The sequence below is a fragment of the Physeter macrocephalus genome, chromosome 16, assembly GCF_002837175.3.
Source record: "Physeter macrocephalus isolate SW-GA chromosome 16, ASM283717v5, whole genome shotgun sequence".
NCBI lineage: Eukaryota > Metazoa > Chordata > Mammalia > Artiodactyla > Physeteridae > Physeter > Physeter macrocephalus.
Genome location: NC_041229.1, coordinates 39,283,328 through 39,310,415, shown reverse-complemented (window position 1 = coordinate 39,310,415; position 27,088 = coordinate 39,283,328). Strand labels below are relative to the sequence as shown.

The 27,088-nt window shown below is 39.3% G+C and overlaps 2 protein-coding genes across 3 annotated transcripts in view; one reads left to right on the top strand and one right to left on the bottom strand.

Annotated features, from left to right (window-relative positions):
- MRE11 (MRE11 homolog, double strand break repair nuclease) overlaps positions 1-10,726 on the bottom strand; it is a 72,290-nt gene extending 61,564 nt beyond the window's left edge. The window contains exons 1-4 of one of the 2 annotated variants that reach the window (XM_007113518.4): positions 10,642-10,726; positions 9,795-9,912; positions 7,072-7,204; positions 1,891-2,051 (exon numbers count right to left, since the gene is read on the bottom strand). In XM_007113518.4, the coding sequence (XP_007113580.1) occupies positions 1,891-2,051; positions 7,072-7,204; positions 9,795-9,814 (314 nt within the window). In that variant the 5' untranslated portion in view covers positions 9,815-9,912; positions 10,642-10,726. The remainder of the gene's footprint in view (positions 1-1,890; positions 2,052-7,071; positions 7,205-9,794; positions 9,913-10,641) is intronic. The other variant, XM_007113517.4, reaches the window with a different exon arrangement.
- A 126-nt stretch (positions 10,727-10,852) lies between these two features.
- ANKRD49 (ankyrin repeat domain 49) lies at positions 10,853-16,861 on the top strand. The gene is made up of 3 exons (XM_007113520.3): positions 10,853-10,925; positions 13,405-13,759; positions 15,380-16,861. Exons 2-3 carry the CDS (start codon positions 13,502-13,504, stop codon positions 15,839-15,841), a joined length of 720 nt encoding a protein of 239 aa, XP_007113582.1. The 5' UTR covers positions 10,853-10,925; positions 13,405-13,501; the 3' UTR covers positions 15,842-16,861.
- The last annotated feature ends 10,227 nt before the right edge of the window (positions 16,862-27,088 follow it).

Here is a 27,088-nt window from a genome sequence, read left to right as displayed (position 1 = left end):
CCTGCGCGTCCGGAGCCTGTGCTCCGCAACGGGAGAGGCCACAACAGTGAGAGGCCCGCGTACCGCAAAAAAAAAAAAAAAAAAAAAAAAAAAAGCCATTTTTTTACATTAAAAAATCTCCAAAAATTTACCTCCCAATATAAACTCATTTTTAAAAAATATATATACAAATAGATAAGAAATAAATACAGCTATGTCTGTTTTCAGGGGTTACTTTATATACATATATATTTTTTTACATTTACATGGATACATGTGTGTATAATATGTGTGTGTGTGTGTGTGTGTGTATTTAAGCTCTGTGCACTGAGAGAGCCTAGAAGCAGTGACAAGACAATAGCCATGTGCATGCCTAGTATCCAGATTCTAGCTTCCAAATACCATTCCAAAAGGAACCAAGACTCCTTGAAGAAATGGATGAGTCTAAAGCTAGGGAAAAGAAAATACAAAATTAGCCTGGAGCATCTTACAGTGCCAAAAAGGGGGGAAAAAAGATGACAGCATGTTGAAAGGACCCAAGAGGTGGTCTGAAAGAGTGCCCAATGGCTAAAGCTGGAACAATTTATTTGAGCAACAAAATAGATTATAATAGTATTAAATTACAATTCAAAGGAAAAAAATGAGTTCATACTGATATAAACAATTGAATAGATTCCTACTGATATAGACAGTAGGACAAATCTTTAAAATAAAGAAATGGGGGACAAGGGACAAATCTTTAGAGGACTATCCCAATTAATAAATGCAGAAAGAATGTGGGAAATGTTTAGAAAATCACCATTAGGACACCACAGTTAAAACTGCTGTAGGCAAGAGCCACTGACGAATGCTAAAATTACTGGACAAACTTTAAAGAGAAACAGAATAGTTGCATAGCCTCCCCTAAAATATTTACTAATTACTGTAGTGGTTTTAACACGCCCACAAATTCTTTGATACTCTTTCCTCTCTCCAGGAAGTGAAACCTAACGCCCTCTCTTCGAGTGTGGGCTGGACTTAGCTACTCTCTTCTAACAAACAGCATATGGAAAGGGAAAAATAGTAACTTGACAGTGGAGAAACCTGCAAGACACCATCCTAACCAAGTGACCAAGGTTAACCTCACCAGTGCAGGCCATGTTGATAGCATGTACTCCTTACATACTAAGAAGGGCACTTCACCTATAAAGAATATTCTTTCCCCCAAACCAATAACCCTACTCTAATCACGAGAAGAACCCAAGGTGAGAGACATTCTACAAAATATCTGACCAGTACACTTCAAAAGTGTCAGTGTCTGTCTGGAAAAGACTGGCATAGGCAAAAGGAGATTTTGAGACCATTTCAACTAAATGCAATGTGGTATCCTGTACGATGTTTAAGAAAAAACAGAGTATCTTTATGACATGGGGTTCTAGGTGGATATTGTAAATAAGTCCCAAAAGCACAAATATTAAAGAAAAAAAACGTATTTGACTATGAACATCAAAATTAAATATTTGTCATCAAAAGGCCCTGTAAACAAAGTCAAAAGACAATCCACTGACTGGGAAAAAATACATGCCTAACAAAGGCTTAATATCTAGAAATAACTCCTGCAAATTCAATAGGAAAAGACAAAAATATCCCAATTTTTTAAATGGACAAAGGATATGAACAGAAGAGATAACAAATGTACAAAAAAAATTTGAGAAGTTACTCAGTCTCACTATTAGGGAAATAGAATTTAATACAACAATGTACAGAAAATTCAAAGAACTACATTTACCAAGGAAATAGCTTATAGTGAAGGTAAAATGGCTAATTGTTACCGTGTTCATGTGTCTTATACAGAAAGTATTATATATTATACATACATGTAATATTAAATATCATAAGGAAACATTCATTTAAGCATTTAAATATACTTACTTACTAAAACCGAAGTTGACTGACTGATCGCTGATAATTTCAAACTGTACAGGACGATCCCCCATGCAATATTTTCTTAATAACTCGAGGCAGTTATGTACTGTTTTTCTTGAGGGTTTATTTTCGTGAAAAAGATCACCCCCTAACAAAATGAAATCCACCTAATCAACAGAAAATAGTGTGAAAATTAGTAGGTTTTATAGATAAAATTTTTTCAACTATAGTGCAAAGAGATAGAAAAAAAATCTTGTAAAAGATACTATTATGTGTGGAGATTTAAAGTTTCATATTTTGTTTAGTTAAAGGGCCTTCCAATCTGGTTATTAATCTGACTTCAGCTTAGGTTCCTAGACCACCTTCAAAAAGGCCATCTTCAAATTACTACACCAAGTTTCTAACTCACACTACCCAAAGTGATCATACTTCTTTTTTTTAAAAGTTATCCAAATCAGGGGCTTCCCTCGTGGCGCAGTGGTTGCGCGTCCGCCTGCCAATGCAGGGGAACTGGGTTCGCGCCCCGGTCTGGGAGGATCCCACATGCCGCGGAGCGGCTGGGCCCGTGAGCCATGGCCGCTGAGCCTGCGCGTCCGGAGCCTGTGCTCCGCAACGGGAGAGGCCACAATAGAGGGAGGCCCGCATACCACCAAAAAAAAAAAAAAAAGTTATCCAAATCAAACATAAACTTAGCACTTTAATAAAACCTATGGAAGGGATAGCAGATTCAATCCAAATTATTCACTTGATTCATTCAACAATTATTTAGAGTCCCTACAGGCACTGGCAGCTAAGGAAATAGCAATCTACAAAATATATCATGTCCCTGCCCTCATTAAATACAGACAATGTGCCATACCCTATACTGAGTGTGATGAATAAAATACGATCCCTATCCTAAATATGTTCAAAATCTAATGGGAGAGACAAACTGCTAAGCATCTAAATGTAAGTCAGACTCTGACACGCACTAGAACAGATATAGAAACAAACCAGGAGTAGAGATGACATTACAACTAATTCCAACTGAGAGGAGGAAATTCACCTGAGGACAACGTCTGGGAAGAATGGGCTAACATGGTGGCATCTGAGTTGCACCATGAAGGATAAACAAGATTTCGAGGAAGAGCATCCAGGAACAACCAGAGAGAAGGGAAATCACACAAAAAGAAAGTCCAACACACTTTCAAAAGTGTACAATCTACTTAAAGAAACTTGATTAAGTTCTTAATTATACAAAAGAACCCAGCAATACAGATCACCATGGGCTACAGTAGTGAGGGCAGCAGAATATGTCACCACAAAATAGACCACTTTGGCAATGTGAACTGTTTTGAGCTGAAGGCAATTAAGACCCAGCAGAGTCAGGAAAAGCTTTTTTACCTCTCTCTAAACTGCCTAAAAGAATTTGGATAGGGGGCATGTACCAGGAAGAGAGCTATTACCAGAGATAATTTCTGGTATCAGAAAGACATCGCATGGCATGGCAAACACCTGTTTACTAAACATGTGATCTTCTCACCTTCCTCTGCATTGTCTTCCTCCCCCCCTTTAAAGCTCCAGACTCCTTTCCCCTTCTCCTTAGCTCAGGATGGCAGATAAGCCTCAATTACTTCACTGCTGAGGAGTCTCATATTTTTGTGGGGCTCCCATACATATGAAGTTTGTTTTTACCCTGTTAATCTGTCTTACGTCAACTTAATTATTAGACCAGCCAGGGAACTTAGAAGGGAAGAAGGAAAAGACTTCTGCCCTGACAACAGTCAAAGAGACTTCAATAAAAATGTGGGATTTAAGCCAGGTCTTCAAAACTAAACATGATTTGAGTAAAGGGAGAAAATGATCATAATCCAAGGCATAGAAGAAACAAAGCAAAAACAACAAAGCAAACAAACATTTTTACAGGGGAGGGGAAAGAGAAATAGTTGTTTAAATGATATAGTTTCACTTTTACCAGATGAAAAGAGTTCTGGAGATTGGTTACTCAACCATGCAAATGTGCTTAACACTACTCAACTGTACCCTTAAAAATGGTTTGGGTGATAAGTTTTATGGTACAAGTATTTTACCACAAGCAAAAAAAAAATATTTTTTAATATTTTTATAAACTGGTTTGTGACTCCAGGGATCACTGAGAACACAACTTGCTTCTGTGGTATTCCTGCCCAAAGTGAATCTACTCATGAGGAAACATCAGACATATCCAACTGAGGAATATTCTGCAAAAGTAACTACTCTGGACCCTTCAAAAATGTCAGGGTCATGAAAGACTAGGCAGACAGAGGAAATATCCCAGATTACAAGAGACTAAAGAGACATGACAACTAAATGCAAAAGGTCATCCTGGATTGGGATCTGGACACCACTGACCTGCCCCCAAACTGCTATGACAGACTTTGTCGAGACAACTGGCAGCATCTTAGAATTACACGATGGTACTGAATCAACATAATTCCCTGGTTTTGATAAGTGCACTGTGGTTGCATATGTAATTGACTCTCAAATGGTTCAGAAAAAGTGCGTGTGTGTGTTTATGGACAGGATAAATCAAATGTAGTAAAGTGTAGGAAAATCTCAGTGAAGGGTAAGGAATTATTTGTACTATTCTTGCAATGTTTATGTAAGATTGATATTGTTTCAACATTAAAAGTTAAAAAAAAAATTCCAAAGAACTAGAGAGTAGAAATAAGGCTGGTTAGATGGCACAGGCCCACAAAATAGACGACTTAAAAATCGGGAAGAATTTAGATTTCAGTAAGAAGAAATAATAAACACAAATGATGGGGGGAAGTAAACATGCATTTGGAAATACCAGTATGGGGCTGTAGGTGGGAGGGGGCAGTTAAGATTAAAGGAGGGGGCTTCCCTGGTGGCGCAGTGGTTGAGAGTCCGCCTGCCAATGCAGGGGACACGGGTTCGTGCCCCGGTCCGGGAGGATCCCACATGCCGCAGAGTGGCTGGGCCCGTGAGCGATGGCCGCTGAGCCTGCGCGTCCGGAGCCTGTGCTCCGCAACGGGGGGGGCCACAGCGTGAGCGATGGCCGCTGAGCCTGCGCGTCCGGAGCCTGTGCTCCGCAACGGGAGAGGCCACAACAGTGAGAGGCCCGCGTACCGCAAAAAAAAAGATTAAAGGATGCAGGGAGGGGAAACAGGAGGAAATGGAAGGGAAGGAAAGGACAAGGTAAAGAAAAAAAAAAAAAAAGAGCTCGTGCTCAGGGAAAGAAATACTTCAGCACCTAAGAGTTAGAAAATAAAGGACAGGATTCTCTGGCAGGAAACAGACCTTCTTTGACTGCAAATTTCTCTGCCCTCAGGGTAAAAGGAGACACATTTATAAGAGTGCCTACTACTTGCCAGATCCTTTCTAAGTACTAGGATACACATGAGCAAACAAAAAAGATTTTTCATTCTCATGGAGTTCACCTTCTAGTGGAGAATAAACATGTAAATAATTCAATAAATTATTTCAGGTGGTGCTATAAAAATAAATAAATGAGTAATGTGATAAGAGTGCTTGGAGACATCAGGGAAGACCTCCCCAAAAAAGGTAAAACTTGAATTGAGAACTGAGAAGTCAACCCTGGCAAGATCAAGGTGCTCTGAGCAGGAAGAGAACCAGACATGCAGAGGTACCAGAGTAGAACAAACATCTCTGTATGGATGAAGCACAAACCAACCAGGCAGAGTGGAAAGAGATGAAGTCTCCTGGCAGAGGCCAGATCACACTGAACCTTGTAGTTTAATTTTTATTCTAGATTCAGTGGAAGGCCACTTAGAAGATTATAAGCAGCAGAGTGACATGATCTGACATGATTTTTGTAAGTTCACTTTGGCTGCTATGCTGAATACTGTAGGTGGAAAGAATGGAAGTGAAAAAACCTAAGGGGAGCTACTGCAGTCCAGCAAAATATGACAAAAGTTTTGGACTAAGTTTACAGACATGAAGGTAGAAAATAGTAGAGAGGTTCCACTTGTATACATTTGGGAATAAGAACCAAAGGACTTGCAGAAAAACTGAGGAGAACTCTGAGGAAAAGTCAAGGTTGAAGTTTACAAGTCCCCAGAATTTATGTTTATTCCCCAGCTGTCTTTTGGGCTCAAGATGGACATTTCAACTGTCTGCTGGAATGTTTCCTTGAATGTCCTATTGGAATCTCCAACTCAAATGGTCTCAATCAGAATTCATCACCTTCCCACATAAAGAAGAATGTTATAAGGAAGTATGAAAATGAGGAAGAAATCTTCCTTATTTAAAACCTACTTCTATTATTGGTACCACCATCCACCCAAACATAATACACTCCAGAGTCACCGTCATCCCCTTCTCCCTCATCCCCACCCCTACGACTGACGAACCAATCAAAGTATCCAAATCCTCTCTTTGTATTATCTCCTGCATTCACTTCCTCTTTTCCATTCCATGGCACCACTTTTAAAAAGCCTCCAACTTATCTTGCCTTCATGCTGTACTCTGTTGCCAGAAGACTTTCTATTAAACTGGATACAAACTCCTCAATCTGGTATTTAAAGCTCTTGATGCAGCTCAAACCACATTTCTAGTCTTTCAGCGCGCTTTCTAACACGTGACCTACCGGTGAGCCAAACAGCTGCTGTACCCCTAATGGACCAATCATCTCACCTCTGTGCCCTTCCCACTGCTTCACGGGAGGTGTACACTCTCTTTGCTCTTCACTCATTAAAAGCCTACCAGCCTTCTAAGCCCAAGTTAAATGCCACTTCATTCACCTCATCTTGCTATCCTCATCTAAATGTGATCTCTTCTACCTCCAAACTCCCAGGAAATGCTGTTTATAATCTTATGGCTCTTACATCTGAGCATTTTTGACATTTATCATATCTTACATACTGATTTGCTTGCTGCATGTTCTTTGAAAGCAGAAACTATGACAGGCACCTTTACATTTCAAATAGAAACTGCCACAGGATACTGCACTCAGTAAACACTGTAAATATTTGTAAATTTTTACAGACTATTTACAAAAGTAGCTCCTACTTGAATTCAGGGAATAAAGCACACAAAATCTGCTTTGGGCTTTCAGTATACTGATATTTAAGCAGGCAGTGTGAGCACATGTGCCTATAAAACAAACCTCTATCTTTAAAAGGAAAAAGAGCAAGTTGAGTAAGGGAACTTGGTAGAAATTGCAAAAATGCAAACTAAACTCACATCATTTTCCTGGGCAAGTCTTAAAATTTCATCAAGTGTTACAAACGTATCATTTCCTCTGACAGCATCTTTTTCCATAAATCCCAGATGAATATCTGTTGCAACTAAGATTTTAAATGTATTTTCATCATCGCTGTATTTAAAAAGAAGAAACATGTCAATATACTTCATTAAAAGGATGTTCAAGCAAGCTGAAACCTAAATCTATAAAATAATAGCAGTTATGACGTAAAATCATTTTTCTAGCCCTAAACTAGGTCCAAAAATTTGAAGCATTCAACAGGCCATTAACGTCACAGTTTTCTTACCACTAATACAAAGCAGAACAAATGTACACACATTTTTAAAAGGTTCTGTAACTGCTTCAGAAATGTATAACCTCATTACAACCAGTTTCATAAACTGATATGTAACCTGGATTTGAAAGCTTGGTTGCTTTCCTGCTCTGTTCCACAGCAAAAATCCAAGAGGATTTGATCCCAGTATCTAAACTTGTTATTTATCTACTTTGCACTTTCCCAGGAAAATTAGAATTAACTGGTTAATTTAAAAAGCCCTTCCCCTTACTTTATAAGTAGATTTTTATCCTAATAAACTAGTAACTTACATCCAGGCCCCTGAAGAGCAAGCTTGCTCTCCACACAAAGTTATTTTTTCATTAATGACTTTGGCCAAGTAACAAAACTAATTTACAGTGCCATTTATATTTGGTAGTATTCAAAAGTACTTTCATGTGAAGCAGCAATATGATAGTTATTAATTCTCTCTTAAACTTAATATAACTTTTAATTCTTTAAAATATTTTGGTATCCCTGATCTCATCTGAACTCCCACACGTAAACAGGTTAAGTATTGTTATCTCTGAAAAACTAGAAAGCTATATACAGAGAAATTAACTGATTTATCCTGAAACAAAATGGTAGAAATGGAACTAAAACCCGGTATTAACACTCAGGCTGTTTTCACTAAACCATACAAACTTCAAAAAAATTTTTATATATATCTCCAAAATTCAAATCTTTATACATAAGAGAATTTTCCAGAAAAGATTTCTCTTCAGAAACTTGAAAATGATATGCACAGTTCTGATTGCTATATACATACAGGTAAGTCAGAATACTTTCAGATCACATTACTACCCAGACTTCCATAGCAATTTGTAAGGTATTTTCCCTTGAGGTCTCTCACTTAAATATGAGAATTAATCTGAGAGTCATTTTTTAAAAATTTATTTATTTTATTTATTTATTTTTGGCTGCATTGGGTCTTCATTGCTGTGTGCCGGCTTTCTCTAGTTGTGGAGCAGGGACTACTCTTCGTTGCGGTGCACTGGCTTCTCATTGCGGTGGCTTCTCTTGTTGAGGAGCATGGGGTGTAGGCACGTGGGCTTCAGTAGTTGTGGCACGTGCGTTCAGGAGTTGTGGCTCACGGGCTCTAGAGCGCAGGCTCAGTAGTTGTGGCGCATGGGCTTAGATGCTCGGTGGCATGTGGGATCTTCCCCAACCAGGGCTCGAACCCGTGTCCCCTGCATTGGCAGGCGGAGTCCTAACCACTGCGCCACCACCAGGGAAGCCCTGAGAGTCACTTGTAATCCAATTATACAAATGAAGAAATGGAGACAAAGTTTAGAGGTTGGCTAACTTGTCCAAGGTTACACAATACTAATTAAGAAATTAAGGGGACTTCCCTGGTAGTCCAGTGGTTAAGACTCTGCGCTCCCAATGCAGGGGGCCCGGCTTCAATCCCTGGCTGGGGAACTAAGACCTCACATGCCGCAACTAAGCCCGCATACCGGAACTACTAAACCCACGCGCTCTAGAGCCCGCAACTAGGGAAGCCCGTGCACTGCAAGGAAGACTGGGTGCGCTGCCACGAAGACCCAGTGCAGCCTAGATAGATTAGATAGATAGATAGATAGACAGATAGATAAAAAGAAATTAAAACAAGGGTGAAAGATTCCAAGTTTGAAGGTTTTTCCACATAACTTTTTGTAGTCCTTTTATTTATTTTCATTTTAGTCAGATTCATTTCCAATTTATTCAGTACTAAAGCAATTTACTTCTTTAAAAATCTGCGTTAAAAGACTTGCATTAGGACCTCCCTGGTGGCTCAGTGGTTAAGAATCCGCCTGAAAAAAAAAAAAAAAAGAATCCGCCTGCCAATGCAGGGGACACGGGTTTGATCCCTGGTCCGGGAAGGTCCCACATGCTGCGGAGCAACTAAGCCCGTGCGCCACAACTACTGAAGCCCGCGCGCCTAGAGCCCTGATCTCTGCAACAAGAGAAGCCACCGCAATGAGAAGCCTGCACACCGCAACCCCCACTCGCCCCAAGCAAAGAATGCCCGCCGCAACAATGAAGACTCAACGCAGCCAAAAATAAAGAAAAAAAAAAAAAGACTTGCATTAGCTAGTAAGACTTAGTTCAAGCATATTTATAGCTTCAATAGTTTAAGACAAAACGTAAGAACATAAACTTATATAGCAATATGCCAACCTACTGCAAAACCCCAATCTATAGCCGCATATTATCTTTAGTCAAGAAACATATAGCATGAATTGTAAACCATTCAAAATATTCATTTTGATGACTAACACCTGTATTCAGAGGCAAGGTCTTTATTTACTCATAACTTATTAAATAAGTTTTCTTTTATGGTTATCATAGTTGATAGACTGTAGAAACCCAAAGCAACAAAGACGACTTCGGAAGACAGGTGCTTACAGAGCATCCGCAGGACTCATTTCTATGATCAGTCCAGCTCCTCCAGGACCACTTCTCTCTCCAAGTACCCCTGGGTCCTGTGCTCAAACACGTCAGAAAACTCACTCGATTCCAAATTCTAAAACAAAATTATATTATTTAAAACACATTTTTAAAAAGCAGACTGGCAATTTTGGAAGTGTCTCACTTTCAATTAAGCACCTACTATACTTTTATTTTCAGAGCTTAAAAAAAAAAACCAAAAAAACATATCTCCAGTGACACTCTAGTTTCACCATTATGATTAAGCTCCTCTCCTGTTTCCCTTTCTATGCCCCATGGGAAGCAAATGTTTGTTAAATGAATGGGCAAAAAGGGTCACACCCAATAGTTCTGGTTTAGCACACGAACTCTGGGTGTGCAGAAATGTTTAAGTTGCATGCATGGGCTACTCTGGAGCATGAGGCGACCCCGTATTTCCTGCTTAAACACAAAAATTTTTTTAAAGGAATAGGCTTGTTTTGAAAAGATAGGGGGTCCACGTTTAAAGCTAGTGTAAATAAGCAGAAACACGTGGTTTAAGGAAAATGGCCAGGATCTTTGGGGAGGAGAGGCTGCCACCGCGGAACCCCTCCCACATCCGAATTCCTGGTTCGGTGGGGATTCTAAGCCTCAGCAGTCCCGCACCACCGGACCCTCAGAAACCGGAACGCGGAAACCTCCCAGGCTTCTCCCGATCCTACTCGGCCCAGAGTCAATCCTCTCTGGGCTTCCGCCCGCGATCCTGCAGATACAGAAAGCGACTCCTAAACTACCCCACATCTGGACTCTCCAAAGCCCCACCCTGGGACCCGAGGCAGTCTTTTACCCAGGAAGAAGGAGGGAGATTCGTGAGAAGAAAAGCAACAGCACCGCCAGAGAAACCGCTGGGCCATAAACCTGAATTAAGCGGGAGAGAAAAAGCACCTCCTTCTCTCGCGATACCTCATTAATGACGTAGGCACTTCAACTCCTCTCATTGGCTGCCGACTGCCGTAAGGTAGCAGGAAAAGTTGCAGCGAGGACCCGCCCTCATACAGGAGCCAATCCTGAGTAGCCCGGGGGACGAACCCCGGAAGCGAGCTTTCCGGCGGCGATTTTCCCCTCTCTAAGGTGGGTAGGTCTTTCTCGTCCGGGGCCACGCTTCCTGGTCGCCTGGCGCCACCTAAGAACTCCTGGGCCCAAAGGGGCGGGTCCCCTGTCGACCCCTGCCGAGCCCTGCAAATCGGGCTGCGTCGTGGGTCCTAAGTAGGGCTGGAGCAGCTTCTTCGCTCTTAGAAGTTCGGAAGGCCGCAGACGCGACTCCCGGGCCTGTGAAGTGACCAGCCGGTGCTGGAGGGCCGGGACTGGTGGTCTTCTCCCTCACGTCCACTCCCCAGAGATTGAGCATTCGGACTCCAGTTTACAAGCCTTTCCCTGCGTCCCCTTATTGTCTGCCTGGATCCCGGGTTCAGCACATCTGCATTGCTTTGTGCTGACAGCAGTAAAATAGAGTGCATTAAAAAACAATGTGAAACTTCGAATTAGAAAATTTGGGCTTTTAGTTCCATTGAAAGTTGTTTTAATCTATCTGAACCTCAGCGCCTTCACTTGTAAAATGAGGTTTACGGCCCCACCTGTCACTGAGTTGTTAAGAGTTAACATAGTTTAGATCTCTTATGGAATGTGATCTTTAAAAAACATACCCTAGTTCTTCTTGGTGGAGTATTAAGTAGGTATCTTGATCAGCTCTTTAAGTCCTGAATCAGGGAGATGCACCTGGGGTTGACTTTTTAAATTAAATCCATTAAGAAATTTTTATATGTAATTTATTTTACCTGGAACAGTAAATTTAAATTATAAAAAGAGAGTTTTTATGAAAAGGAAAGGGGGGTATAAGATCTGTGCTATAATGTTACTGTGGTTGATACAAATGACAAGTGAACTATACAGTATTTACTGGTATTTATTTAATAAAGTGTTTAATGAGTAGATTTGTGATCACTTTTGCATCGCAAGGTTCGGAGAACAGTTTGAGAAAAGTGAAAATATTAGAACATAAAGCCTTTCTGATAGGGTCTCTCGATTGACTCTGTAAAGTTGGACAGTCTTTGGAAATCCTTTAGTACAATCCTTTCATTGTGCAACAAAGTAACAGGTCCAGAGAAGGTACTGGTCAAGAGTGATAAATTTAAACTTGACTTTAATGCTCTTGGCAGTAGTAATAAAATCTAATGATGCATTAGGATTGTATCAATTAAAGCTCGTGAAAATTAGGTAGAAAGAAATCAGTATCTTAGGGGTACACGACTAACTCAAATTTCTCAGAATCCCTTCCAAGCAAAATCAAGTGATAGGGCTATAATTCTGTTTAATTCTACAAATATTTCTTAATGTTTGCTATATATAAGTGGGACATAAATGTAAGTTAAATATAGTCCCTATCCTTAAGCTTACAATCTTTTAAGAGACTAAAACAAGAACAAAATTAGTGGTAAAATAAAACAGTATGTAGCACAAAAAAAAGTAGAAACTAGAGAGAGATCTAATTTGGAGGCTCAAGAAAGACTTAATGAAGGAGGCAACATCTGAGAAGAGTCATGAAAGACTGATAAGGTTTCAACAAATATAGTTGGGAAGCTGAGAAATATTTTTTAAATATGTATTATTCTCATTTTGTTTAATTGGTTAAAGTTTAATATGCTGCATAACTCTTTAAGCTGATATCGGTTTATAAATTGTTATGGCAGCCTAGCAGAATAAATATCATTTCCTTCAGGAAGCCTTCTCTACTCCCTGAGGACTGGGTTAATTATGACCTTCCTGTATATTCATCATATCTAGATATGGTCTTATCATTAGTACTTAAACACTGTCTTTGCCAATCTCCCTGATGAGACAGGAAGCTTCTTGAGGTTAAGACGTGGATCTTGTTCATTATTGAATCCCGGTACCCAGAGACTGGCGCATACCAGGCATTCCATTCATCTTTGTTGAATGAAGGAGTAAATGACAGCCAAAGCTCTGTTTCAAAACAAGAAGCCAACTAAGAACTATAGTTGTCCGTCAATGAATAGGACTACTTTTTAAAGCAGTGAGTTTTCCTAAGCCTGAAATTGTTAAAGTAGAAATAGGTTGATTATTACAGATGTCATGATAAAAATATCTGCATTGATGAGAGATTGGGACACATGTCCTTTGGGGGCTATTCCATCTCTAAGAATCTCTGATTCTTGGAAGTAGTTTTTTTAGGAACTAAAAATTTTTGCTCCTGCTTTATAGCTTCTGTGTCTAGTCTATAAAAATGTGAATGTGCTTATCTTTATTAGTTACAATTTAAAAGCTTCAAGCATTAATCACTGTTAGCATAATGCAATATAGTATGTGAACCAATAGATTCAAAATAGTTATAACCACTGACTTAGTAGAAAAAACAATATTAAAAATAAAGATAACTGAAATTATCAGTTCCAATATTTAATGAATGTGAAGGGTATTAATAAACACCAAAAAAGTTTAGACAGGGTTTATTTGTGTATATTTGCAAGACATCTATGCTGTTGATAAAGCCTCAGTAACCATTTTGCTCCTAATTTTTGTGTTTGTGTTTCAGATCTTGATGAATAAAATAAAGCAGACATAATTCATCTCTGGAAAGATTGTTTATACTCTGGCGTTTGAAATGCTTTGTATTTAGAATAGTAGTAAAAATGGAAAAAGAGAAAGTAAATGATGATGGAAAACCAGACCCAGAGAACTCCTTGGACTTTTCTGAACACTTTAACCAACTTGAATTATTAGAAACACATGGACACCTTATTCCCACTGGCACCCAGAGTCTCTGGGTAGGGAATTCTGACGAAGATGAAGAGCAAGATGAGAAAACTGAAGAGTGGTATCAATTGCAAGAAAAAAAAATGGAAAAAAATCCAAGCAAATTGCTTCTTTGGGCTGCTGAAAAAAATCGGGTAAAAAAAAAAAAAAAAACAGTTAAAGAGGAAACCTTAATTTAGTAGGAAAAGTATTAGATTGGAAGCCAGAAGACCTGTCCTGAATCTTGCTTTGGTCTGTAACTGGGCAAATCCTACTGTTTCTGAACCTCTATTTTCTTATCTGTAAAAATGGCCACCATAATACCTGCCTCTTTCATACAGGGTTTTATACAGAGGCAATGTACGTGAAAACACATAGTAAGCTACAAAGTGTCATATGGGTGTTTTGGGGAGCTTTAAGAATAATTAACTTTAAAGAGAGCAAGCAATCATCTATATCTTTAAATCATTTATATTAAGTCATTAGGATCATCCTAAAGACAAGTATCATTTAGTAAAGAGGTTGGGAATTAACATTTATTAAATACCAACTATACCATGTGCCTTGCTACATTATTGATTTAATCCTCATATATCCCTATAAGATATGTCATATTCTTCCCTTTTACAGATTAAGAAGTTGAGATTCAGGAACATTAATTTGCCCAGGATCGTCCAAGTAGGATGACCCTGCTTAACAGCCAAAGTCTGTTCTTCCCACTTAGCCATTTGTATCTTGTTTTACTAAGTTCCTCCATGTCTGTGTTAATAAACTAATAACCTAAATGGTCTTACATTTTTGGATAACTTTTTAAGTCAAGAGCAGACTGCATCCCACCAGACGTCCGGAGACCAAACTGAAAATCACTTCCTGAAAACATGTATCTGAGGTTGTTTTAGTTAGAAGGAATTGCGGCTCCTTAATCTCGACTTCCTTGTTACCATTGTATTCTACTGTTAAAAGAAGTTTTTTTTTTTTAATTGGAGTGTAGTTGATTTACAACGTTGTGTTGGTTTCAGATGTACAGCAAAGTGATTCAGTTATACATATACATATATTCATTCTTTTTTAGATTCTTTTCTCATTTAGGTTATCACAGAATATTGAGTAGAGTTCCCTGTGCTATACAGTAGGTATTTTTTAAAGTTTTATACAGTATGTATATTGGTATGGTAATCCTACTACAGAAAGATCAGTCCGTTCCATTACTATGTTTTCTTCGCAGTTGAAATATAAAATATTAATACAATTCTAGCCTGTATTATTCATCTAGGACTATAGCTTTTATACAATAAGCCTTCATTGGACCAGGAATAAATGTATGGTTTGGTATTCAGAGAATCATGTTCTTAGGATCAACAGTTTATGGTTAACGCTGACTTGTTCATTGTTAAATCAGTTCCCCTACCCCCAAAAAATATCTTATTTTTTATTTTACAGTCATCTGCTAACAAAGAAGTGTTTTTTTTGTTTTGTTTTGTTTTGCGTTACGCGGGCCTCTCACTGTTGTGGCCTCTCCCGTTGCGGAGCTCAGGCTCAGCGGCCATGGCTCACGGGCCCAGCCGCTCCGCGGCATGTGGGATCTTCCCGGACCGGGGCACGAACCCGTGTCCCCTGCATTGGCAGGCGGACTCCCAACCACTGCACCACCGGGGAAGCCCAACAAAGAAGTTTTTATTTAACTTAATTAAATCTAACACCACTAAACGGTTTAATTTTCTTTGCTTATTGTTTCATTTCAAGTTGGGTTTGTAAAAGATCTATTTTCTTCTCAGCTGACCACAGTGCGAAGACTGCTTTCAGAAAAGGCCACCCACGTGAACACTCGAGATGAAGATGGGTACACCCCGCTCCATCGAGCAGCTTACAGCGGACACTTAGATGTGGTCCGGGAGCTGATTGCACACAGGGCAGATGTTCATGCGGTGACTGTGGATGGCTGGACACCCCTGCACAGTGCCTGTAAGTGGAATAACACCAGAGTGGCTTCTTTCTTACTGCAGCATGATGCAGATATCAACGCCCAAACAAAAGGCCTCTTGACCCCCTTACATCTTGCTGCTGGGAACAGAGACAGCAGAGATACCCTTGAACTCCTCCTGATGAACCGCTACATCAAAGCAGGTCTGAAGAACAACCTGGAGGAAACTGCATTTGACATCGCCAGGAGGACAAGCATCTATCACTACCTCTTTGAAATTGTGGAAGGCTGCACAAATTCTTCACCTCAGTCTTAATGGTTCTAATAATTTTCTTAAGTTTCTAAGTCCCAGTGCCTCCTTTGTGTGAGATGTGAAATGTCCCCATCATACAAAGTTGACATCAAAAATCTTATGACAGTAATTCAGTGGTACTCACGATAATATCCTTCCAAGTGAATTGCCTGACCTTGATGTCAAATTGTATTTGAAAGTTGATTGGATATATCTTTAATGATTTCCGTGGTGTTTGTGATTTTTATCAAATCATTTTAACTTACCTATACTGAAAAACTTCTCACAAGTTGTACAGAAAACTAATGATATTTTTGGTGCTGATCCAAGAGAAATGTATTTTTAAATATTCCCCCATCCTAGATCTTTGTGCAGTATTTAGTATATTAATGTGTATTTTTATAAGGTCAGGTAACTCAGAATTTCATTTAAAAGTCTTAATATACTGGTGCAGTCCAGCTGTCTTCTCTGCATCACCATAGCCATTTGCTTTCATTGTAAACTGTAAGAATGAACATATTAGTGTCTTGAATCTTTGTAAATTAAAAAAAAATCAAGACACCTAGATCTTTGTCTTCTAGAACATAGGCCATTTTCAGGAAGTAGCTAGGTGTTTAATCCACGAATTTTATATACTGCCCCCTCCCACAATCCACACAATCCTGTGGACCATCCTACCTCATCCTGGTCAACCTGCATATCCCTTATGCTGCTGGTGAGTCAGCACGACCCTTCAGACATGCGCACAACTATACCTTGGTTCAGATCATAACGTATCTGCTCTCCAGCTAGTTTACCTCCCTGGTCCTGCTGAGCTGGGCACTGCTCATCTAGTCTCTCAAGTTCACAGGAAGTGTTCTTTTCCAGGGTCCTCATTTTATACAAGCCACACAAAGACAAAGTGACAGGGAAAAGGAATTCTAAGAATGAGGGGATGATGATTATATTGGGGTGAGAACCGCAAAGTGGCTCAGGCCTTTTTTAAAAAGCCACATTGTGGATAGTGACAAAAGCATAAATATAAATATTCCAAAAAAAAATAAAAGTTTTGAACAACCAAAAAAAAGCATGAATTCTTTTTTTACCTGTGTATCTTCCTTGGATCCATAACATGTTTATTCATTCAGCATACATTTATTTATCATGTACTCTCTCCATCTCTCCAGTAGCAGTTTCCCGTTGACTACATAACCCCTCTGTGACTAAAACAAAGGGGTTTTCTCTTAACTTCTTCACACCAGAACTAACACACTGGGCAAAGGGAACTAAACCAATGGCCCTTTTTTTCGGTTATATTTTTAAAATTTCCACCAAGGTTTGTCTCTTTTGCCTTAGCCCATGTGACCCAGTCATCTTAGACTAAATAATGTTATTTCATCAGATATGTGTGGCAATTTTTAGGTTAGAACAAAATTGGATCATCTCAGAAAAGTTAAAGGTAACATATGAACTGAATCTTTGTGACAAACAGTATCTTAAGACTTAGGAGTGCTTCAATTATTTTGTGATCTCTGGCTAGGAGATGCCTCCGTTTCAGAGTATCAATATCTTCGATATCAGAGTTTGGGCAGAAAGTGAGAGGTTGCTTTCTGTTTAATCTGCCCTAATTTAGTGATACCAAATGACGAGGTACAGCTGACAGACAGTGACAGTAGAATAAGACCCCAACTACCCCCTTAGACTGCTAAACGAGGCTGCCTAGTTATCTGAAAATCACAGAGCCTATGGCTTCTTTCTTACTTGGGAATGAGTTGCATCCATGATTTTATGTTAGTTTTCCCTTTGAGTATGGCTCCAAAGGGGCTGCTTTGTTTCTAAGAAGCTGAGATGTGACTTCTCCCTTTTTTTTCAGGCTTCAACACTCAGCCAGTGCTAGGGCACAAATTCTCCATATTAGAGAAATTCCTTCCATCCCTGAGGGCAGAATTTGTATTGTTTGCTTCCTTTATACTTTCCTTAGTGTTTTTTTAAATTTCATTTTTTTAATTATTTTTTCTTTTTTAATCGAAGTGTAGTTGACATACAATTTTATGTGTTTCAGGTGTATAACAAAGTGATTTGATACTCTCCTTAGTATTTAGTAGACTCCTCTGTCCACAGAAGACATGCACTAATCATGCTTTTGACTACTCAGTGGACCCTTGAACAACACTGGTTTGAACTGCATGGGTACACTTAAAGGCAATACTACACAACCCATGCAGTTGGTTCTGCAAATGCGGAACCACAGATATGGGGGCTGATGATAAAGTTTGGTTTTTGATTACACAGAGGGTCAGCATCCCTAACCTTTGTGTTTAAGGGTCAATGGTATTACCTGTGCTTTCCAGTTTTCTTTAAGAAGGCTGGGGCTTCCCTGGTGGCGCAGTGGTTGAGAGTCTGCCTGCCGATGCAGGGCACACGGGTTCGTGCCCCGGTCCGGGAAGATCCCACATGCCGCGGAGCGGCTGGGCCCGTGAGCCATGGCCGCTGAGCCTGCGCGTCCGGAGCCTGTGCTCCGCAACGGGAGAGGCCACAGCAGTGAGAGGCCCACATACCGCAAAAAAAAAACAACAAAAAAAAGGCTGAATAGCTACGTTTGCAAACAAAATTTCCTCTAGTCTTGAGTTTGTCCAAAGACTTTTTAAAAACATAAAATCCATGTTTTTCATAACTAAAGTTTAATTGTGATTAACTTAATATGCTTGAGGAAGAGGTGACTTTTTGTCATTGTTCAAGGTACACATCATAATCCATAGGCCCACAGTGAAGTTAGCTGGCTTTGCTTTTATATATCTTAAATATGCTTCTCCAGGGAGCTTTCTGGCCCACAACCTAACACACTGATGGGACTTCTTAGCGTTTTTATACTATAGATGTGACAGCATCCATTTATTTCTGTTCATTGGCATCTATTATTGCATCCACCACTATGCTAGAAAATCATGACCAAAAGAGGTCCAGAGAAGTAACACTTGCTCTGAGACTTATGTCCCAAACCAAAATGAAACCTCTGTATCAATTCTCCGTTCCTGATGAATACATATGCCATCCTCACCCTACCTGAAATGGCTCTAGGAATTTATGAGCTACTTTGGCTCTGAGAGGTACCAGCCATGATGGCATCATTGATGGCTTTACCGTAATTAGTTACCATGGGATGCTCTAGTCCCTCCGTAGGATTACCAGATGACCATTCAACTTGTACAATATGAAGGGCATTCTCTAAAGGAAATTTAAAATCTATGTTTACTAAGTTCCAAAGGCAGTAAACTAAGAAAGATTGAATTAGCCTATTAATGTTCTAAATTCCTGAAAATTTCCCTTTGAAATCTTACAATTTCACTTCTGGGAACCTAAGTGGAAATTATCTAAATTAGTGCTGTCGCGTAGAAACATAATGTGAGCCACATATGTAATGTTTTTTTCTAGTAGCCACATTAAAATGAAAGCAGATGAAATTAATTTTAATAATACATATTATTTAATACACCCAAAATATTCCAACATGACAAATATTTTAAAAATTGAGAGATTTTCCTTTTTTTTGTAGTAAGTCTTCAAAATCATGTGCATTTTACAGCACATCTCATTCAGACTAGCCCCGTTTGACTAGTGGCTACTCTGTTGAACAGTGCAGGTCTAGATGCCTGAAATACTCCCTGGAGGCAAACCAGAATGGTTAAGAGGAGGAGCAGGGAACTTTGAGGCAGATAAATCTGGGTGCAAGTCACGATTGCCACCTATGTGTGCCTTTTGGTAAATAACTTCAGTTTTCTCACATGTAAGATGGAGATGGTATCTATCTTCTTACAATTTTGTAAGGAATAAATGAGATGTAATGTGGATAGGCTACCTATCCACATTACATCTCAGGTACTCAAAAAATTCAGGTACTCAGAAAAATGCTATTGAGTGGTTCCTTTCTCCAGCATTTCAAGCAGAAATGCCCTTCCTATTTTAGGTATTTGGATCCTTGAAGATCCCAAAGTTCTCCCTTTATATTCCTATAGTCCTCTCTCATGACTTTTTAGTAAAATATGCAGCAGGGAGCTTCTTTCAAGAATCCAAACACCTCCACTCCCAGAAAAAATGCCTACCCCATCTTCAAAGGCCTTGTGAGGTGTCCAACAGAAGAAAAATTCAAGGAATAAGCAAAATAAAGAAAAAGAATTTCAGCGGATAATTACAAGGACTTGAAGGAAATGAGATTCTGAGAGAAAATGTATTTCCATTGTGAACCCAGGGCCTTGAAACTCAAAGTTACTGCTCATTCTGTGTGCGGCTTCTTGGTACTTACCAAATGAGTGGCCCTTTAAATTCATGCCTAATTTTTTTCCCTTTTCAGGATGGGTTTTGTAATGCTGAGCAAATGGAACAAAAATATAAAAACACTCATATTTCGTTTATCACTATAATTATTCAGTTGAAACTCAGGAACATCTAATAGTTGTCACCATGAATTTAATGACATGGCCCCATCTGCCAGTAGATCTCAGAGTTGCAGAAATTTGTAGGCCAGAAAATGTGCTTAATGAAAGAAATAGCTTATAAAATCTAAAAGCAAACTACTACCTAATTTGTTTTGTATTATAATATATTCAACATTTCATCTCTGCTAGACAGTGCTTGAAAATTAGGAAAACATCATTGGAGAATTAATGTGAGTTCATAAGAAGCACTGTCTCCTGAGTAGTCACTGGAGTTCCTTTTCCAGAACAGCTGCTTAAACAAGGCAATTTTTAGCAATTAAAAAAAAAAAAAAGGTGAGCCTGCCATTATTAAAAAATCAGATGTCTATCAGGTTTTTCTAAACCCAAATATCATAACTCATGAAGAAAATATATCCCAATTAAAGGAACCAAATCTAGGAGCAAGAAATAGTTCTGCTGTAAAAATATTAAGATTTAATATACAAATCAGATCCTTCATGACACGTACTAGAAAAAGCACTCAAGTTCAGATTTGCTTCCATGTGCTTTTGTATATTTCTTATTTGAAGATATGCAAAGCTTTCAAGAAGAATCAAAAGGAAGAAAAGGGTATCAGGATCCTTTCATCCATTCTTTTGATTTCAGTCTGCACCCTTGGACAATGAAGTGGTTCTGGAGTCCATCTAGAAAAGTAATTGTGTGTCACGGTTCCTCACTCTATTGACATTGGGGCCAGATAATTCTGTGTTTTGGGGGGCATCCTGTGTATTATCCAGTGTTGAGCAGCATTCTTGGCTCTACTCACTAGAGGAGAGCAGCACCTCCCCCTCCCTCTCCCCCTCCCTCTCCCCCTCCCCCCTTCCCAGTTGTAACCATTGAAAATGTCTCCAGACACTGCCAAGTGTTTCCTGCTGTATGTCATCAGAAGTCTCTAAGGCAGGAGATTTCAGAATTTGGCTAGTCACAGAGCTGTTTCATTAGCATGCAGGTAAATTTTATTCATATTGTGTGTTTTCCTTAGATTTTGTTTAGGCATTCCAAATATTCATCAGCATACATTCAAAAATTAGATAATTGTTGATTCTATTTGAAATGTTTAGTATTTTGTTAATGAGATCTTTCAAAGACTTTCAAAAATTGGGCTAAAACATACAATTAGAAAAAGAGAACTCTTTCATACTGAGTTTCACGTGTCAGAAAAACTCACTCTTGTTCCCAGGTTTGGCCTCTAGGAAATTTATCCCTTAAGTCAGATGAGAAATGCTAGAGAATTTAGAGAAATTCTAACTTCTGGGTATTAAGGGAGATCATAAACAAAGCCTGATTTTTTAATAGGTTGCACCATTATAAATGTAAAATTTTTATTGCATTCTTGGGTAAAATGCAATGAAATTGATGCACAGTCTTTCCCCGTCTAAAAGAAATGGTGTTAAGAGAAGCCAACCTCCTCTGTAGAGAAGAGGGAAATGCGGAGGGAGCTGGCAGCTTCCAACTGTCAATAACTGCAGAAATAGAAGACCATCTCTTAATATCATTACCAATCTAGAACTCTTTTAGTTTGTTATTAAATATAAAAATCATGCAGTATAATTTACTTTGGCAATTGTTGGAGGAGGTCATCGAGAGGATGTGGACCCGGGCAATGAAGTCTCCTCACCCTCTCCCTTGTCCTTGGAATGTATGTTCTTCCTACTGTTCCCACCATGGGAGCCCTTTAAAGGACGTGACCTTGAGAGACCAATGTGTTGTTGAGACCACCTGGACTGAATACATGACTGAACCCAGTTAAGGCCTCTATGTAAATTTTTAAGATTCTGGCAGGCAGGTATGGAGATCTACTCATCTTGCAACCTCCATAGACAAGCTTCCTAGGTAAGTTCCCTTGCTTATTAAACCTGCCACCTATCAAGCTGGAGCCGTCTGCCTCTTTCTTTGGTCTCTCCTCATTCTCCATGCGTGGGGGCCAATCTTAGATTTCACCCAGGAAACTCCTGAAATCGCAAACCAACAGAGATGACTTTCACTTTAAAAATGAATCCCAAGGGCTTCCCTGGTGGCGCAGTGGTTGAGAGTCCGCCTGCCGATGCAGGGGACGCGGGTTCGTTTCCCGGGCCGGGAAGATCCCACATGCCGCGGAGCGTCTGGGCCCGTGAGCCATAGCCGCTGAGCCTGCGCGTCCGAAGCCTGTGCTCCGCAACGGGACAGGCCACAACAGTGAGAGGCCTGCGTACCGCAAAAATAAATAAATAAAAAAAAATAAAAATGAATCCCAAGGTAAAATATATCAAAGTCATAATGTAAAAAAAATAAAAATCTATATCTGTTTATCAGCCTTCCCCAGTCATTTTTTATGTAATGCAGAAATGGAATAGTCTCATCTGATCTTCTTTATGAAAGTTTTTATATATCCAAAATGTGCTACCCTGAACCACTGTGATAATAGGTAACACCTGTTTATTGGGTGCCAGCTGTGCTGTAGGTGCTCACATACATTATCTCATGTGAGCCTCACAGTAACCCTACGAGATAAGATGTCATTGTATAAACAGGAAAGTGGGCTTATGGGGAGGTTAATTGTCATGCAGTCAGTGAGAGTGGGAGATAACTTTCAAACCTGTCTTTGTGATTCCACCACCTTTGATCTGATATGTATTTGTAAAGTTGATTAAAGAAAACATTGCCTGGTGAACATTTAGTTTATTTTCTTTGAACTGTTTCCAGAAAGCTTTGTTCAAATGTTATAGATTTTCACCTATGAATGTTAATATCTAGGTAACACCAGTTAGGCTATCAAATAATCATAACAACAAAAATTCCATTTTCTTTAATATTATTTTTATGTAGTTTATTTATTGTAGTGTTTGAGGACATAGAAACCACTGTTATTAGGAGGAAGTTGCATTTTGTGGCATGAAAACATAAATAGGCACAAATTCCATTCGCTGAAAATCATAAGAGTCAAAGCTTGAGAGGTGGCACGTATATGTGCTGCCGAAGCGAGCAAACAGCCAAAGCAATTAAAAAAAAAAGTTGGGGGATTTATACAACCTGATTTCAAAATTATAAAAAGCAGGGACTTCCCTGGCAGTCCAGTGGTTAAGACTCTGAGCTTCCACTGCAGGGGGCACCCGTTTGATCCCTGGTTGGGGAACTAAGATCCCTCATGCCGCGCGGCGAGGCCAAAAAAAAAAAAAAAATTATGAAAGAGCAGTATCGAGACAGTACGGTATTGGTGGATAGAAATATAGAACAATAGAACAGAGTCTAGAAATAGATCCAGATAGACATTAGTCACTTGATTTTTGACAAAGATTCTGAGGAATGCAATGGGAAGTTCTCTTAAAGATTTAGTGCTGGAAAAACTGAATAGCCATTTGGGGAAAAAATTAACTAATTTATATACATTAGAGCAGTGGTTGCCTGGTGAGAGACAGAAGTTTGATTGCAAAGGGTCAGGAAGAGTCTCTTGAAAGTGGTGGAAATGTTCTGTATCTTGATTGCGGTGGTGGTTTTGCAGGTATATAAAGCTGTCCAAAGTCGTTGAATTCTATACTTTAAATGGAATGCAGTTTTTTTTAAATTAATTAATTTTTTTTGGCTGCATTCGGTCTTCGTTGCTGCAAGCAGGGACTACTCCTTGTTGTAGTGCGTGGGCTTCTCACTGCGGTGGCTTCTCTTGCTGCAGAGCACGGGCTCTAGGGGCGCGGGCTTCAGTAGTTGTGGCACACGGGCTCAGGAGTTGTGGTACACGGGCTTAGTTGCTCCGCGGTATGTGGGATCTTCCTGGACCAGGGCTTGAACCCATGTCCCCTGCACTGGCAGGTGGATTCTTAACCACTGCGCAACCAGGGAAGTCCCTGGAATGCAGTTTTTATGCATAAGTTATACTTAAGTTTGATTTTTAAAAGTAGTCACCCAGAGATGACTAATTTCATCCTTTTGTTATTTTCACTAGCAAAGAGGAATATATGAGGACCTCCTCCCCAAATTCTAAGGGTATATCTTCCTGGGGTCCTGCAGAGTCTTATGAGTTATCCAAAAAATATACGTTTCACCAATTCACTGGAATTTTTAAAATCCCAAGCAAAAAGCCCTTGGTAACTGCAAGATGTTTCTCCATTAAATGATACGATAGTAAACAAAACATTTGCCCTGAAATAATTAGTCCATTTGAGAGCATTCAACAAATTTGAGAAGATGGTTTACTTAGATAGAATAAGAAGGATTCTGTTGGCTTTTAAAATAATTTAGATCAGGACTGTTGGAATCTAGAATAGCATACCAAAGTGGTTATAGCATCTGCTTCTCTGAAGAATAAACAATAACATTAAATATCCCATTGTTTATTCAATTGCCTTATTACTAAGCAGAAGAAAGACTGAGATGACTTCTGGAGACGTGTTTGATATCTGTAGACTTAAATACAGAATGCAAAACTTAATCCACTCAGATTTTTACTAACATACCATTAAGTAACACAAAGTAATATATAAATTTTGGCAATATACTAAGTTTTATTTCTTTGATAAAGACTTCATGTTTTTACATTAAAAATAATTTTTAACTTATTACCAGAAAAATTTAGTCTTGGGTTTTGCCTCCATCTAGTGGATATTTTGGTCTTCTTCATTTAACTAAAAGGAAAAAGGATAAGCCACTATGATTTTGTTGTTCATTTTTCGTTTTTTGGAATAAAAAAAATAAAAATGTGGTAACCACAATTCATGGATAAAACAGTACATTTTATACTTACTTTTATCAATATTTATTCCCAAGAAGATTTGAGATGGTGTATAATTAGTGGCATGCATGTACTAATTGGAAATAGAAATCCCAAAGCCATTTAGGCGAAAGAAGGAAATATACCACCTAAGTTAATAGAGTTACCACAGTTGACAATTAAATTATCTCCAAGGTTTTTGGTATTGGAGATAAAAGAAAAAGAATAATTGCAATATTCTTTATTATTTGATCAAACTAAACCACATTGGATTTTTCTGAGTAAAAATATTTTCAGACTAATTTTTTCCTAACTAAAATATGCTTAATTTTTGTATAATTTTGTAGAGGTATAGCAAACCCCTACAAAAGTGCATAAATCAATTAATTCTGCACATCCATTTTTGTTAATAACATCTTTATTGGAGTATAATTGCTTTACAATGGTGTGTTAGTTTCTGCTGTATAACCAAGTAAATCAGCTATACATAAACATATATCCCCATATCTCCTCCCTCTTCATCTCCCTCCCACTATCCCTATCCCATCCCTCTAGGTGGACACAAAGCACCGAGCTGATCTCCCTGTGCTATGCGGCTGCTTCCCACTAGCTATCTATTTTACGTTTGGTAGTGTATATATGTCAAAGCTACTCTCTCACTTCGTCCCAGCTTACTCTTCCCTCTCCCTGTGTCCTCAAGTCCATTCTCTACATCTGTGTCTTTATTCCTGTCCTGACCCTAGGTTCTTCAGAACGCTTTTTTTTTTTTAGATTCCATATATATGTGTTAGCATACGGTATTTGTTTTTCTCTTTTTGACTTACTTCACTCTGTATGACAGTCTCTAGGTCCATCCACCTCACTACAAATAACTCGATTTCATTCCTTTTACGGCTGAGTAGTATTCCATTGTATGTGTGTTCCACATCTTCTTTACCCATTCATCTGTCAATGGACATTTAGGCTGTTTCCATGTCCTGGCTATTGTAAATAGTGCTGCAATGAACATTGGGGGTGCATGTATCTTTTTGAATTAGAGTTTTCTCCAGATAGATGCCCAGGAGTGGGATTGCAGGATCGTATGGCAGCTCTACATCAAGGTTTTAATAACTAGTGATGCTCAGCCTGTGAAGCTAGGCAACTGGCCTCATTATTTCTGAAAACACTTGTCAGCTGCGTCAGTGACAATCTGTGGTAATTCAGTTCCTTGAAACCTTCTTTCCAGAATGCATACAGGTGACCTGTAAATTGAAACATGACTTTTTCAGTCTCAGCACTGCCTCTGTTTCATGGTATGATTCGGGGAGCCATAAGGGTGAAATTGGGAGTTTCCATTAACTCCTCTGGATTCCCTGGCCCCCACTAAGTGTACTAGTTGTCCCAAAGAATTGACAGAGCTGGGCTTCAATTAAACCCGGTTCTAGATCAATGGGCCTGGAAACACTGCTCTAAATTATGGGGTTTAATAGACTTAGCATTAGCATACAAAAGCAAATTCAGGAAATTATCTTCTCCTAATAATATAATAAATGAATTGTTGCTTTAAAAAACTGAGTAATGGGGCTTCCCTGGTGGCGCAGTGGTTGGGAGTCCGCCTGCCGATTCAGGGGACATGGGTTCGCGCCCCAGTACGGGAAGATCCCACGTGCCGCGGAGCGGCTGGGCCCGTGAGCCATGGCCGCTGAGCCTGTGCGTCCGGAGCCTGTGCTCCACAACGGGAGAGGCCACAACAGCTAGAGGCCCGCGTACCGCAAAAAAAAATAATAATAATAATAATTGAGTAATGAAGAGCCCCGTTCATTTTTACACACCTATCCTGGTTACATGCACTTAACAATGGGATGAAAAAATTAAAGTTATAATAGTAGGTACCAACTTATTGCCAACTACACACACAGGAAAAGGAAACTGGTATTGAAGTCCCAGAAGAGAGTAGTCAGGGAAAAGCTGAAACATCAAGAGAGTGAACAAAAAACAAAACCAAAACTCTCTTTCAAAGCTGGAAAACTCTCCTGGGGGTAACAGCAAAGCGTGTGGTTGCACTTTTTCTGAGTGCCCACTACTGCTGCAGAGTAACCCGTCCTGGGGGAGGTGGGGGACAGTTAGGGTCGTTAACTGGTAAGGGTATAGGGCTAAGTT

What these genes read in the sequence shown, in the direction of transcription:
- ANKRD49 (XM_007113520.3), top strand. Translation starts at nt 13,502, where the DNA reads ATGGAAAAAGAGAAAGTAAATGATGATGGAAAACCAGACCCAGAGAAC. An exon ending in GGGCTGCTGAAAAAAATCGG is followed by an intron (nt 13,760 to 15,379) that starts GTAAAAAAAAAA and finishes TTTTCTTCTCAG; the next exon opens with CTGACCACAGTGCGAAGACT.